At 40.1% G+C, this 16,988-nt stretch overlaps 1 protein-coding gene across 1 annotated transcript in view; it reads left to right on the forward strand.

Moving 5' to 3' along the window:
- LOC118780237 (ERC protein 2) overlaps positions 1-16,988 on the forward strand; it is a 259,125-nt gene that overhangs the window by 140,356 nt on the left and 101,781 nt on the right. Inside the window, exon 16 of the mRNA XM_036532645.1 lies at positions 13,799-13,959. Coding sequence (XP_036388538.1) covers positions 13,799-13,959 — 161 coding nt within the window. The remainder of the gene's footprint in view (positions 1-13,798; positions 13,960-16,988) is intronic.

Genomic DNA, 16,988 nt, shown 5'->3' on the forward strand with positions numbered 1-16,988 from the left:
GGGTGATCAAGCCAAGGTCATGGGGGCCCTTCCCACAGAAGGTTTTGCTCTAGCAACCTTTAGATGGAAACAGTCTCTTTTTACATATAGAATTCTCTTGCAGGTGTGTAGGAACAGAATATGTTGATCCAATCAAACAACTACTTAGTAGTAGTATCTTAGCTTATATCAACTGCTACAGTGAGGCAGAGCTACCTCTTTACATGCAAATGCTATTGAGCTTATGCAGTGAGTTTGTGCTCACAACATCTCTGTCAAGCACCACAGAGGACAATCTGAAGATTGTCCTAAATGCTTTCAGAGTGTCTGCACAAGAATGCTGGGCTGTGCTTCCTTACGATGACCTTCACGCTTGCCGTTACATTTTCATGCACTCTTCTCATGCAATTAAGGTTTGAAAGTTGTGTGACTCATGCTAGAAGTACTCTTGTTTCATGTTACTTTCAAGTTTTTGTCCTCTGTAAATTACTTATTGGATGCATTTTGTGAAAGGAGTTGCTACCTCTTGGCCTCTTCTGAAGGGTAACCCTTTGGAAGGTGTTTGTGCGACATTGTTGAGCCTTTTCTGACCTTTTCCAGGTTACAGTATATCTGCTGAATGTGGCTGCACCTTTATTGGTGCCCTGCTTTGTTGCAGAGACAACTGGAGTGCCTTTCACCTTGTATATGAATTGCTGTGTGTTCCACTCAGTAAAGAGGTCCAGTGAGTGATTGCAGTATGATATACCATAGCCAAGGTTGGCCCTTGCCACGTTGTGATGAATTTGCCAAAATTTTCCACTCCAGTTGGTTGTTGGTTAAGAGTCAGTCTGGTGTGTTGCCTGATGTTTATAGAACCAAGTTTACCTATTGTACATGACCATTCCTTTTGTTAGTCTGAGGAGAGACACATCCTTGTATGAGCAACAGAACTGTTTTTGTGTCAAATGTTTTATGGCTGGGTTGTGCCCTTGTGGCACATTCCATGATGGTGAATGGGTTCAGAGACATTGAGTGATTTAAGAGTGCTAATTTAATATGGCTGTGTGTGGGGTAGTAGTGCTGGAATAGTTGAATCATACAAAATCTAAACACTTAAACAATTCTTTGGCTTCATATAAATGTGAACTTTCTGTAGCTATCCAACTACATGCAAATATATATATGCAGTCACTTCATCATTAGTTACTCTCTTACTGTTGGTCTGGGTGTGATCTGATCTGTCAGAGGTTGGTGTGGATGTAGTGTGGGTCTGTGTTTCATGTGAATGCAGTCTGGGTCTAGTCTGGGTCTGGTTTCCAACTAAACAGCTTCATAATTTCTGTATCACCAGGTCCTGTCCTCACTCGATCCCGCAGTGCTACACAAAGAGAGAGACTAGAAAGTGTGCATTTGTCATTAGAGGAGACAGAACTGGAGATGTGTATTATTATGGTTAATGTTTTGTTACCAAGATCTGTCATCCATGGTGCTGGGAAATTCATCTTCTGGCTCTGAAGTTGCTATAGTAGATATAACCCAAACGCCCTTGATCTTGTGTGTATTCTGTAACAGCAGCTCTCAGTTCTCTCTCCCATATTTTACACCAGCTTTTCCCAAGGAAAACTTTGCTCATGATAGATGCATTTGCAGGATTCCCCCTTCTGGAATTCTCTTTGTTATTAATCCTGGAAAAATGTAAACTTTGAATGGTCTTTTAACTATAGAATTGATGATGCTTTTCCCAAGAGATGTGTCTATGCTGTTACTTTTAGGCGATGGGAAAAAACGTTAAGTGAAGTATTTCTTTGGCAAATAATCTGCAACATATGTTTCCTTTTTGCTTTGTCATATAAAGAGTGAAGGGACACTCCTCTTACTTTTGCAACTGATAAGTGATAATACAAACAGATCAAAATAGACTGCTATGGGCACCTGAGGGAATCACTCATACGGTAAGAATGACTTGTCCACAGCGCAGGTTCTTTGCCTTTGTCATCTCAGTAACTATGAAACTAGCGGTGCACAGGGACAATTTATACACCATGTTCTAAGTATAATAATGTGATAATGCTAGCTACCTTTGCATTAGTAAAACAGTAAGGGAAGGAGATACTGCACAAGAAAACGATGTATGAGGTGGGCTTGTTGGTCAGTTATGTAGCATGTATGACTTTGTCAAGCCTGCTCCTGAACATCCCAAAGAGTCTCTGCTTCCACTCTGACTTCAAATACACATTATAACATAGTGTAGGATTGAAGATCACCATCCCTTCTGACTGACATCTAATACATCCTGGATATCAAATGTAGCAGTAGGCATAGTTGTAAACTCTTCCCTGATGAAGCTTTTAGCAAAGTGTAACTCTTCCCTGATGAAGCTTTTAGCAAAGTATCAGTTGAGTCTATTTGCAGTATTTTTATTGGTATAAGCAAATTTAAATGCATAAAACCTCTTCTTAAAATATCTTTTTCTTCTATAATATTGGCAAAAGCACTTGGGACTGCTTTTTGCTTCTCATAGAGCCTTTCAGCTGCCCATATTTCTTTTTTAACATTGCCACGCACTTTACAGTATGCTAACTTATTACTTTCTGAACTGTCTTTTTTAATATATATTTTTCTAAAGTCTTTTCGTGTGTCTAAAACTCTTCCATAAGGATTTATTTATCCTCTATGTGGACTGCTTACTCAACTCATTTTTGCTTAATTTTGGACTGAATTCACACTGCATGTTGAAAAGAATTCCTTTGAATTCACGCCACTTCTTGTCCACAGTTCCAGATTCTAGTTGTACCATGTCTATGTTGCTTAAATTTGTACTCATCTTATTAAAATTGGCTCCTCTCAAATTAAAAACCCTTGACTTAGAAGGGTTGGATTTGCCAATATACTGTATGTCAAATGTGACTTCAGAATAACAGGATGTGACTTCTGTGTATAGTGGTCTCTTGACCCCAATGGCTCAACTGGATCAGCGCTGCAAAGCCTATGAGGCTTATTTGGGGGGAAAAACAGGACCAGACATGATTTGCCTTTAGTGGAGGAAGTAACAAATTGCCCTTAAAGACAATCATTGATGACTTCTGAGAACTCCAGTTAATATTTCATGCATTGACATATTGCCACAGTTAATAGAGGGGTAATTAAAGTCACTTGTTGCTAATATTTCTGCTTTCTGATTGGTGTTGACAGAGCATAGCGCTATGGTTACAACTTTATTTTATCCCAGTGGCCGACAATATATTCCTACATTATTCCTTTCTCATTTTCGCCCAGTTTAATTGAAATATCCTTGCTTGGATTTTGAGGTTCAGTTTCTGCAGTTTCTTGCACACTATTATTAGGGGGTCTAGCACCACTGGTGCATAGACACTATTGTTTTTGCTTAGGCTATTATTATTCCACCACTTTTTCAGACAGGTATAACTTGAATGTGGTTAACCGAAAATGCACACACTTTGTACATTGTCTCCTGACCTATAGAAATCATTAAGGACAGCCATATTTTCCCAATGAGTCATCAGAATTTAGTTTATTGCCAAGTAGGTTTATTGCCAAGGATTTTTTTTTTTTGGTATGATGGTGCTCCATACAAATACAACACTTAAGTACAATGAGTAATAAAAGCAACAAGTACTGAAAAACAAAGATCAAGAAAAGAAAAAAAACAGTGCAAAAACTGTACAATATACAGTAATACTATGAATATAATAATGAATATAATATAAAATATATTAAAAGAGGTAGAAAATATACTAATTATTGAAATATAAAATATAAGATGTGCAAAGTAGAATAGACATGTGGCATGGGCACTATTTTTTCCATATCAAACTTTCAAATGGTCATAAGTCATGAGCAGTATATCATGAAGATATGAAACCAATTCTGCCATGTTCCAATCCTTCCACATATTAAGTCTGATATGATTATATTAGCACGTCATAATTTTAGATTTTATGTAGATTAAGGTTATTTTTGTGTTAGCATAACTGACCTCTCAAAAACCACTGGACCTACTTGCCGGTCTCAGTTTGTTTATTTCAGGTTTGTAGCTCCAATAACATGGTCAGTCAGTTTGGACCATAGCAAAAAATATGCATTATGCACATAACCAAAGTTCACCCCGCCCCGCTTAGTCATTTTGCCTGAAATTTGTTGTGCACATACACGTCGCCGACTCTATTAAGGAGCCAAATTTCAATGGACTCTGTCAAAAATGATGCCCATGACTGCCAGTCAAATCTCTCCCTGTTCCCCCAATTTTTTCACTACGCATGAAGTGCTGAACAGAATTCCACAGACTTGGTGTCTACATAATACTTAGGATGGCCTTTATCAAATTCTGTTCAACAGAAGTTCCTATGTTGAATAACCGGTATGGTACGGCTACCATGAACCAATAAATTTGGACTGTATGAACTCAGACAGCCGTAACTGACCAATGGTTTTTCAAAAATACAGAAATTTACAGTGGACATACATAATTACAATGGCTCTCGGGGACACTATGAAATAGCAACATGACAGCAAGGCTAGTATCATATTGCTTAGCCCCTGTTGAGTGCTGCTTGCAGCCAGATTATATTTGTTGATTCACATACAGGGCTACCCCTCATTTTGTCAGGGAAAAGCAGCTGTTTTCCCCTCATGCTGTTTTTGGTCCTGTGCAAACATGTACCAAGTCTGTATTGCAAAATGCACAAAGGTTACCACAAACAACCTGAAGCAGAAATGGGGAAACAAAGAGAAGATCCTGTATTAGCTGTCCAGAATATGAATATGATTAGCTACTAACAAAAAGAAAAATATATGTGCAGCTGGCCTAAAATGAAAGAATACTATGCTAAAGTTATGAAGGGCAGTGCTTTTTTAATGTAAGACTTACCCTTTGGGGGGGGGGGGGGTAAATGCAGCCTCAAAAAACTCCCTTTTTAACATGGCATCTCTGTCCATTAAATGGCAACATGTTATTTTAGGAGTAACTTCATTTTACCTAAACAAAAAGCAATAATTTACGCACAAGCCTCAATCTACACTTTTTCTGCATGAACATTTGATTAAGCAAGGCAAGACAGGATTTATAGTTTTCAATTTTATGCATTTATTTTTGCTTGCTGCTTTTTGATGTTGTTAATTATGTGCATGGCAGACACCTTTACCCAGGTCAATTATTAACAGATATTGTTCATTTGTACTTTTTTTTTTCTGAAGCTTTTCAGGATAACTACCTTGCCAAAGGGTGCAGTGCCAGTGCTCCATCTGGGAATTGAACCTGCAACCTTAGTATTATTGAACCTGCAACCTAAGTCTATTTCTATAAGATATATCACACTGTCTCACACCTCTGATTTCCTGTACCTCAGAGATAGTTGTGGTATGCTGTGCTTGCCTGCCCTGTCTCTTTCTCATTGTATTAACTCCTTGTCCATGAAATTGACATTGCTTTGCTCTCTGGTGTCATTTCACCATCTTTGTCCTCCATCATAAAACCAGTTAGTATGTTCTTTGACATATATATAGAGTATAGAGAGCTCTTTCATGTCAGTCTTCCTCTCAGTCTCCACATCACTTCCCCTTTCAATAGCCTGACAAGTGGAGCCAGTCTTACAAAAAAAGAAAGAACCCAATTATTAATACAAATATTGTACCTGTTGTTGATGCAGATGTATGAAATGAAAAACTTGGATAGTTATGTGGTTCACAGCATTAGAGAAATGAGATGCATTTTATAGACATAAAAAGGGGAAGCGAGAAAAGGCAAAAAAGAAATAAAATATGTGTACTGTGTATTTTCATTTTAATGTCAGTTACCATCCTGTGTGTTCTCAGTGTATACAGTATGCTAGAAAAAAGAGCTCCACCAAGTGGCAAACAATACTACTACATTGAAGTCATCTTTAAAGTATTCAGCACCATTCCTCTTCAGATTCTGTCTTACTACAGCCAGTTACCTAAATGCAAAAGATGTGCAAGCTGAGCTTTTCCTCATATTCTGCACACATAGAACTCATCAGAATACAATATGTCCACATTGTTTTTAAAAGTCAGTCTTCCTACTCTCTTGTTACTTCCTTTCAAAGATCCATGCCACTAAATGAACCATCTCTGTCAGCTCTTCCTATTCAGTGGCTCTCAGTTTATTTGACTGTGTGGAGTTTCATTTTGTTTTGAGGTTTGCTTTTCAAATGTCATAAAGCCTAAAATTCTGCTTTAACAATTAACCTGAGTGCACATGACTGTAAATCTTCTCTTGCTACCTTTAATGGCCTTGTGTTCTCTCTGTGTATAGAATGAGCTGTTTGTCCATGGTGGTGTTGGATGATCTGTCCATTTCCCCATCAGCTGCAAACTTTGTTTCTCTTTTGCCCATTAGAAGTAGTGGTTAATCCAGGTGATATTTCATTTTTCAGTTTTTTATAGGATATTATATATATATAATTTCCTCTCTGCTGTTACTTGAAGCCTTGAACAATGAACGTGTGTGATACTTTTTTCTTGTTGTTAAAAGCAGCATTACTATATTTTGGTACAAGTCTTAAATCCAGCCACAAATACAGTGTTTTCTTAACTGATGGTACAGGTTACACCACACTTGTATAAATATTGGTTATCCTATTTAATCGTGTCATTTCTTTTAACATGTTAAAACCATATTCTTACTTTAAAGCTTAAAGGGATCTATGTTTCCCATGGCAGGTTTTATACATCTTTACATTTACATTTACAGTCTAAAGATATGGGTGTAGATATATTGCCACCATTTTGAAATGAAATGAATTTTATTTTTTGTCATCTAGAGGTAAATGTGCCATTTATTCCTTTCTGTTTTTATGAATGTGAGGGCTTATTTTCCACTCACTTTCCCCCACATTCAGTGTACAGAGTGCCAGATAAAGTGCAGTGAACTCACTGACAGTGCTTTCCCCAGCAGCCTCATAGGTCTGGTATTATCTCAGAGTGCTTTTCTCCGACCGCTCCAATTCCTTCCAGACTATCAGTGCTGGAGTGCTCAAGGGGCTGGGTTCAGGTTTGGCCAAAGGGCCTCTTGGCCTTAAGTGCACCATGTGTTTATTTCCCAGGAAGGGAGCCGTGGTAACCACTGGCCTCTCTGATACAGTCAAACACAGTGCCCCCAGTCTCGTCCCACATCCCATGCCTCACTGTGTCCTAACTGATGCCTAGCCCAGGTGAGCCGCAAGTACCCATGCCCAAACATGCTCCTGTAGCCCTGGCATTGCCCATGGGGCTTACTGGAACTCGTCGTCTTGTGAAATGTTCACAAAACGTCAGGAGAGATTTGCATTTGTTCAGAAGATTTCTTAAAGCACAGTGTCAGGGAACCCTTCATTAGAATTTCATCTGACTCGGTAAATATGGGCTATGCAGGAAGGAAAAAAAAAACAGAAAACAACTTAAGTCCATAACCACCTAAAATCAGAATGTGATCTCTGTTAAAGGGACCACCTACTGTGTTTTACTTTGACAGTTTTGTAAAGAACTGTATGTAAACTGCTTAAGCTATCTAAGGAGCTATCCACAGAGTGCCTCAGATTTCTTGTAAATGTAGTGTGGAGTGCAAGAGTGTTTACACTGCTCTCGGTTTCTGAGGAAATGCATTTCTGAATTCATTCAACCAGGATCATTGTGGCAACATTTTTTAGAGTACTTTTTAAAGTTACCTGGGTTTGTGGACAGGGAGTATGTTTTTTTTTATTTTTTTTTTTACTTTTCCCCCCATACTTTACCTTGTCCAGTGGAGGTTACAATCTCATTTCATGGTGACATTTCTGGTTAATCCATTCAGATTTTAAACCCCATCAACACTCAAGACTGGAAGTCCAGCCCTCTTTGACAGCTTTGAGGAAAAGACAGGACAGAAGATTATTGTAGCGAGGGGAAAACGGAACCCCCTGTTCTGTTATCACCACTTCAGTGCACAGCTACAGTACAGTACAGAAAGTGTCAGTCCACCATGGAGAAACACCACAGAGCCCTGACTCCGTCAACACAATACTTCAGGTTACCTACCAGCACCCAGTAACCCTACCGCAGACAGGTGCGGGAGTGATGAGGGAAATCCAGGCTATGGCCTGGAGCAGGTCCTCTTCCATACAGCTGTTTCACACGCCCTGGCAGCACGCCTCAGTCAAAATCACACGTTATTTCCTAAGCCAGTATTTCTTTACCTGCGCTGAGAACCAGGTGTCTTTCATTTTGTGTGCAAAAAAAAAAAAATGACAGTTCAGGAGAGGAGGGAAAAAAAATCACTTCAGACAAGGTTTATATCTTGCAGCTGCACTATTCGACAAAAATAAAAAATAAAAACGCGACTGTACAGTTTCGGTTTTCTGGCCAAACATAACTTTAAATTGTTTTCATAATCTGTCTAATGGTTCGTAAGGCCAGGAAAGTGAACCCAGAGTGAGTGTTTAAAAATTTTGTCTTAATTATTTACTTAAGATACTCTAAACCAATGCATTATTTTATTTATTGTGTAACAATATTTAAACTAATGTCAAAGACCTTATAATTGTATTTCAATAAATTGAAGTTCAAAATGCAGGACTTAAGTATACTTAACCCAAGCCTATAAACCAAATTAACATAGAGGTTATCATAAAGGGACAGAAAACAAGAGCTGATAATGCCTTGTTGTTAATTACATGATCTGTTTTTGTTTTTTTAGGTGTATTCTCTTCCCTTAATACACATTAACACAAAGACACATGCACACACACACACAAGCATGCAGGCATACACACACACATGCACACATTCCTTACGGCTTAGCTCTTATCTCTGAGAAGACAGACATAGCAAAGGCAAGTCTTCCGTAACTGAGTGCTGGCACTGTAATTTTTCAGGTAGAGAAATGAAGGATGCTCGTATCGCTCAGATTGCATGAACTCTGTAGCGGTCTGTGTCACTCTCACTGCTGGTCATTTTCCTCTCTTTGGCGGAGTATAATCAAATGAGTTCTGAGGCGAATGAGTTCTGAGGCAAGTTGGTGGTTTTAAGGTGAGCTCATGGAGCTGTGACTTTGCTGGGGTGTCGTGACTCTGAGGAGGAGCTGTGGTAGTGGAGGGATGGTGGAAAGTTTTGGTAGCAGGGGATTCCTGCAGGCACTGTGGGAGCTGGTGGTCCAAAGCGTGGCTGTAACTGAGTGGAAGCTCCTGGGCTTGTTGCTCCAAAGGGGAGTAGAAACACTGAATGGAGCTGTGGGAGCTTTGTCCCTTGCAGAAGCCATAGGATCTAAACAAGGAGCTGTGAAAGCCAGAGGGTGCATTGCGAGAGCCATGGAAGTCAGAAGGTCTAGAGGGAGAATTGTAGAAGTCAGAGGTTCTTAAGTGAGAGCTGTGGAGCCTTGGGTCTGTAGGGAAGGCTGGAGGAGCTTTGGCTCTGATGGGGAGCTATGCTAGCAGTATCTCTGAGGGGAAACTGTGGAATCTGAAGGTTGGAAGGGGAACTGTCGGTCACTGGGCGTCCGGGGGGAAGCTGTGGTAGCTGGCCCTGCAGACCCTGGAGGGCCTGGGGGATCTAGCTTTCACACATGCCGTGACAATTAAATGAAGTTTATGCTGAAAGAATGGGCACATGCTTTCAGCAAAGTGTGGGTAAGAAAAAAATAAATATATAACACCATTTAAAGAATGGTGGAGCCATAGTTTTTTTCCTTGATGTTATAACAATAATGGCTTGTATTCCTTTGCAAATATTTTCTGTTTTTTTTCCCTCTTTTTCCAAAATGCAATCAGTCTCATGATGTCTTAAAGTACTCCCATCAAAAATCCCTGTTGAAATGAAATGAAGCATGTGTAATACTTAGGCAGTGCTGGACATCATCGTCTTATGAGGTCCTGCATTTCCAAATGGAGACGTTTCACTTTTTTGAACCAAGTCTTTGAAGCAGCATCCAACTTGAACGGACAAGAGGGAATTAGTACGGCTAGAAGTTCCCAATGGGATTAGGAAAAGCAGATTTAATAAAAGAGGGTGCTTTCCTAAACCCTTGAAGTCCAGCTGAATTAGCACGCATAGGATAATGAGATAATCAGATTATTGCACATAATTTTACTAAAATGCATTGTATTCATTATTAATGATGTGATTCTGAAATGAGCAGTAAGAAAGAAAGATTGTGTCAGATATTGGACCCATTTTTTAAGGGTGTGGGGGGTGCAGGGGTGCATAGCAGGTTCTGCTCCACCTGTAAGTATGTGAAGGCTATGCTCTCCAAGTCAGTAGTTAAGCAGTTCCGTTATGCATTTTGAGAGTGAGGTGAGATGGGCTCATTTGATCTGACGTTATTCCTTCTCTTGAACGCCTGTCAACGGGTCTCATGTGCAGTAGGTACACTCAGCTGGTAGTGTCTGATGATAACCAGGGTCCACTTGGCAGCTCTCTACTACCTTTCAGTGAAAAGCCACTTTGCTGCTTCCCCTAATTCACTGCTTCTGGGCCACTTATATTCCCTACTTAGTGGTGAAATACAGTACTTCACACCCGGGTACCACAGGGGATAACATGGATCTCACTCCCAGAAGCACAATTTTCAAAAATAACACCAGGCTGAGGATTAGTCACATGTTAATATCAAAACATACATATGAATATGTAAACTAGAATATTATTTTTATTTATCTAATTTTTTCACGGAAGTCAAAAATAGTGTCAGGAAAACCAGAATATTCTGGGTTAAAGCAGTAACCCTATGAATAAGGAATAGTTTCAAAGAGAACATATTTAATAAGGTGGTATTTACAGTACATGCTTGCATTTTTATCTTGGCATCGTATGTGAGCATGCATTGAGTGAACCTGTCAAGGGGCTGGACAGCAGTGGGCTCAGTGTTCTGGTGGCGGTGTGTTAGTCTGCAATATTCATGAGGAGTGGAACCAAATTTCCGACATCTGCAAAACACGATGAAAACTCAGAACGCTGTTTGAAAATGTGCGAACGATTTGCCCCCTTCATAAAATGAGGCCCGCTGCTTTTTCATGTCCGACCACATGGTGTGCATTGGAGCAACGTCGTACACCGAGGGCCTTTCGCTCAGCGTGATTCCATGGCACTGACTGTTGTTACCTGACACTACGGAAGGGCAGATGGATCAAAAAGAAGTCGCATTGACAAGGCCTATATGGCTGTTAAAACATTTGTTAGTGTGTAAAGAAAAAGGGAAACCTACAAAACATGTGTTCTGTTCAATATTTTGAGTGAATGAGTATACATAAGGTTTCAAAGCAGATGAAGTGTACTTAAGCCAACTATTCACAAGTGAACATTCTGTGGAATTCTGGAATAGAAAACCGGCTTTATCTAATTAAGGGATAAGACCACACGCAACATACTAAGTAATACATTTTCATCCATATCATTCTTTTAAAGAAAAAAAAACAAGACGAAAAACTTATAGTAATCTATGGAGCCGATTAACAAAGGAAGCACTTAAAAATGGATTTTTATTCTGTTAAGGTTAAGTACATTATGACCTAAAAATGTTAATCACATTTAATGATCATAGTCTTTACAAAGAATTTCATTGAGAATATTAATGCTGCCTTTCTTGAGGCAAGCCAGTGAGCTACAAGTCTGTGGCAAAAATGCTCTATTTCTGGAATTTCTTGTGCAATTATAGTTTGTAGTGAATTTACACTAATTGTTTTGCATGCACTGACTTCAGGATCATTTTTTCTGTCACTAGTTACTGGGTTGTACTGGGTTATAAAATACTTATTACTTATAAGTATATTAATATTAATTAATACTGATTTTAAATTATATTATTTTACATTTAATACTCTCTCATTGAGGTCACATTTTCACATGTTGCTGTTAGGCACTAACATTGCTATAATCTTCTGGGTATGTTGTGAGAGTAAGATGTGAAGGGGTCACACCAAAATACCAGAACAGCATGAATTTGTTCTGTTTCAGAACATTGTCAGTCTTATTTGTAGCTATCTACACAGTACATGGAGGAGTAGGTATAGAGAGGACGTCACAGGCCTTTTTTTTAATGAACTTGTTTCTGAGCAACAGACTCACCCTCAGCTTTGCTTTGCACTGAATTGCCTGTTTCTCTACAGTAGCTGCATAATGTGAAGCAACCCAGTTTGCCAGTGAAAATAAACGTACCACTTATTAAAATGCATGTCTCTGAATAGAGGAAACCAAGTCACCCACAATCAGACCCCCTGATTGGTAATTACAGCTGCATTAATAGTGGGAGCAGGACCATATCCTAGACATTATGTAGAAATGTGTTTCACGAGACAGAGGTTCCTGCCAGCAAGTGCTGCATCATGTCTGCATGTGCTGAGCTGTATGGAGTTACCAATGCTCAAGGGCCCTTTAACCCACTGCCATTCATAAGAAAACCAACCCTGTGCTAACCCACTTAGTCCACCGGACTTCTCTGCTCGGGAATTTCTCCTTATTTTCACACCGGCGTGAAGGACTTAAGTGTCAACAGTGGAGTCGCTGAATCTTGTAGCTATTCCAAAACGCCCCCTTTCTTCTGAGCAAACCTCAAGCCCTGTACTGGAGAGATAATTACCATGCCCAGGGCCAAAGAATTGCAATGTTCCTGGGTGGTTTGAGTCGAAAAATATTTCTCAGTGTGCCCGTTGGAAAGAGGTATTTCCTGTGCCAGGTGCTGGCCTGTTACAAGATTTCACAACTTGATCATTTTAGATAAGGATTTATTACAGTGTTTAATGGACTTGACTCTTTGTAGCTTTTTTTCTAGCTACTTGCTTGGAATTTTAGCTGAAATGCTGTAAATTGACGCAAATGTCAGCATGGTATATTGTTTTTTTCCCCTCCTCAAAGTGAAGACAAGCCTCACTGCCAGCTGTTATGTTCCAAAATAAATGTAAGGTGTGAGTTGTTTACAGCCTTTTGCCAAAGGTCCAATCATTCCCTCACTGTTTCACTTTCCTAAAAATTTATCCGGCAAACAAGTGATATATAATGATAGCTGGTAAGCTTTTTGATAATGTTTAAAATCTAGATCCATCACATCAAATCACACAGGATTAGTCCGTGTATCCAATTGCCTGTCTCCAACTAAAATATTTTTTAAAAACAGGCTTTTGAAGCACTCTCTCAGCTTACTGTATTCTCAGAAAGTAGTTTTTGGGTCTGTCTCAAGTCACTCCTCCTTGATAAAGCGACCCTTGTGCCTTCCCCTGATTCTTTAGTGTCTCTGTCAGGAATCTTGCCCTGTTAGTCCGACACATGGAAGCATGCTGATGATGCGAGGCACATAGCCATGGTGGGAAAGGCCAGACAAGCGTGTGGAGCACGTCACACAAGGATGATTCCGGAGCCCACTCCTCCCCCCACACGCTCTGTGCTTTTATCTCTGTCTGTATGAGACAGCCAGCTCCATCAGTATTTATTAAAGTCCAGCTCTCTTTCCGCTCTCCTCTCCTATCCTTTCTTTCTCTGGCAACTGCTGTTAGGTACTTCATACATCTCTCATCACCTGTGAAATTAACCCCCACCGTTTTGCAGGGGGATGACTTATTTCCAAGCAATTTGTGATCTTAATTTTGGAAATTTCTTGAGTACTTAAAAATTGTGATGTTGACATTTATAGAACATTATACATATGGGTGCATGCATGGTCGTGTCTATATGTGTGCATACATGTTTATGTTTGTGTGAGCAACTGGGAGACCTGCATTTGTGTCTGCCTGTTTGTGTGTTTGTTCCTTGACAGACTTACAAGGGACACTTTGCATTCGTGTCATACCTCTTGTGGTGCCCTGTCTCTTTGCTTATTGTATGGATGTAGTGGGTCTTTAATGACGCCTCCTCCTTGCAGCTGGAGGAGCTGATGAATGCCTTGGAGAAGACCAGGCAAGAGCTGGATGCCACAAAACAACGGCTCTCCTCCACCCAGCAGTCCCTGGCAGAGCGAGATGGCCACCTTACTAACCTGAGGCAGGAGCGCCGCAAACAGCTGGAGGAGATCCTGGAGATGAAGTGAGTCAGCTCTACTATCTCTCCCCCTCTCTCCCTCCACCTCTATGCTTCCCTCCCTCTACCTCACCCTCATTCTCATCCCCTCTGTCCTTTAATCTCCCTCTCTCCTTTCCCCCATTGATCCCCCCCCCCCTGTCTTTTCCCCTCTTTTCCTCCACCTTTCTCTTCTCTTTCCCTCGGCAGAGGTGCGTGGCCTTTATACAGCACTGCATTCAGCTTGCTTCTCCCTCCTTTCTCTCTTGCTCCCATTTCTCCTTAATTTATCTCTCTCTGTTCTTTACTCCTTTCCTCTCTTTTCTGTTTGTCCTCCTCTGCAGTAGAAGAGAGTCAAAACTTCACCACCGTTTTTAATAATGTTTGTCTTAATGAGTCATGGTTGCTCAGTTTTAAGGTCAAAGGTTAGAGCTAAATTAAAGTGAATAAGTACCTGTCAGGGTTATGCGTTTTGTTCAGTCTCCACGGTTGCCACAACATGGTGTCTGATGTGATTCTCAAAAGCAATGGCATATTTCAGCCTTTTTGTTTTGGAATTACTGCTCACTTCTGACAGAGCCGGTAGCTGCCTGAAATTTTAATGGTCCTCTAAGTACCCTGGCTTCTCACAAACAATAAAAAAAGATAAAAGTAATCAGGCCTGCGATGGCATTTTGACTTATAAGATCTCTTGTGATTGGATGTTGGATGGAGGCAGTAATTTGGGAGGATAATGACTTCATGCTTGAAGATTTTAGAGACTTGAGAGGGGGCTGAGTAATTAGCTTGGTTTTCTCAGTGAGGTGATCTCTGCTGGCAGCAAGGGGAGCCTGAATGGCACGTGATGATTTACATTGCGGGGGTTGGTAATACTGAGGCGTGAGCTTGCACAGTGCATTTCCTGGGTTATTCTTCAAGGCCTAGAAGGCTAAAAGCCCTAGCCATCCAATTGGTGGATTGATAGATTTAAGACACATGGAGTATGTGAGCTTTCTGTACTCCAAATGCACACTGTGGCCCTCAAATACATAAATACAGATACATGCAAACATATTTTTCATACCCACATTGAAGGATTTGTCATTCATTATTGCCTTTTTTCTAACATCTGAAAGGGCCTGGAACCATCACATTCTCATGCTGCCATTTTGTGTGCAAAAGCCCACTTAAGAGAACAGTAAATAACAGCCGTTGCTAATAACTGAGATAATAGGCTGTTGCCATGGTGCAGTTAGGCCCAACAGGGACCTTGCACTGTGTAGTATTTAGATGTCAATCTGACACGTGTTGTGAGTACCGGCAGATCCTGTCAGTTTTACAAATATTTCAGTATATTGAGGACAGGTGTGTGTTGGCCCTCCTTTGAGTGAAAGTTCTTGAAGAGTTCAAGTATTTATCAAGTTTATAGCTGCACATGTGTTTGATTGAGCTGTTTGATTGAATGAACATGAATTGCATATTTTATTGTCATATGCCATGAAGAAATTCCTTTAAAGTAAGAGAACGTCTGAGAAAATGACTTAAAGATTCACATATAAAGCATGCATTGAGTTTAGATGCAGGCAACTTTGCCAAGTATCTTTATCAGCAGTTGATTTTTTTTTCTTAGAGCCTTACTTGACACAGAAAGCTTTTTTCTACAGTATGTGCGTGAATAGATACCTGTTGTTCAGCATTTGTATTGTTTCAGCTTTTTAAATGTTTAGTTGAAAGTGCCTTGTTACTCCATGCGTGTCCAGTTTTGCATGTAGTCCAAATAGTAGTCCACGTACGCATTTTATTCCTGTTGATAATGCATCATTCAGACAAACCTTTTTCAGGCACATTTACAGATGCTACCGATAAGCAGATTTATAGTTGTTCATAACTCAATGACTTCTAAGTGTTCATGATCGTAAGTTCTGTTCCACATTCATATGTGTTCAAATGTCCTTGTGCATGTTCATGCATGTGCACAGTTGGACACGTGTGCGTGGTGTGGTGGCGGGGGGGTCTGTGGAAGGTAAAAAAAAAAAAAAAACAGACCAACAGGAAAAATAGTGTTTTCATCTCCCAGTATGGCATCTTAATCCAGAAACAAGACCGTGCTATGGAAGGTGGAGGTCCTATGGCCGGGACCCAGACCACACTGCCTTAGCAGCCATGACGGCGGTAATCTCCTGTATTTATGACTTATTTGTAATTCACGCAGCTGGCTACGGATTGATGGTCTTCCGTGGCCTTTTGTGTATAGATCTACATGGACAGAACAGAGAGGTTTCACAGGCATGCAGGGAGGGAGTTATATGTTGTATTTAATGCTCACCGAACATGTCGACCATATATTTTCTGATTGCTGGCTTTCAGACAAAAATTTGGCGAAGTGAGTGTATATCAACTGCTACTTTTCAAACACCGTGTAACGGGGTTGCAGCACAGCATGAAAGAGGCTTAAACTATCGACGTTTTGGAAACATGACTTGTGTGAAACTGTATCTGACAGCCTCTCTTGTTCTAAGGCTTATTCTAAGTTGTTTGTGATGGTTTTCTTTTTTCTTTTTTTTCTTGATGTTTTCTCAGATTTGGAGAGTTTTTCAAGTTCTGAAGTTTATTTGTTGTCTTGGAGACCATTATGAATTTGGAATTAAGGGAGGAATTTTCTCTGTTCCTCCAAGTTGTTTGTGGTGAGAACTTCACCACAGTCTGTCTGAGGTGGAGTGTGTCATCATACCAGTATAGTCCAGGTGTTACCTGGTGTTGGTGCACCACCCCATTGCCTCACCACCTGGGAGTGGATGGCCCAAAACTCTGAGATTGACAGATGTGTATCATCAATATATCATGACTTCATATCATGAGTGTGTTGTCATAGACAAATGTCGCCTGTGTCTGACATAACTAATGATGTTGGTCATTTGTCATGTTAACCAGTGCTACTGATCACAGTTTTAGATCCGTGAAAAAAAAAGTCATACTTTGAGAGCCTTGATCTCGTTTAGATCATGATAGTTACTTCAGTAATTCAGATTTAAATTCCCTAGTTACTCATTATGTGTACGATGCTTGATTGTACAGAT

The sequence above is a fragment of the Megalops cyprinoides genome, chromosome 7 (assembly GCF_013368585.1).
Source record: "Megalops cyprinoides isolate fMegCyp1 chromosome 7, fMegCyp1.pri, whole genome shotgun sequence".
NCBI classification, from domain to species: domain Eukaryota; kingdom Metazoa; phylum Chordata; class Actinopteri; order Elopiformes; family Megalopidae; genus Megalops; species Megalops cyprinoides.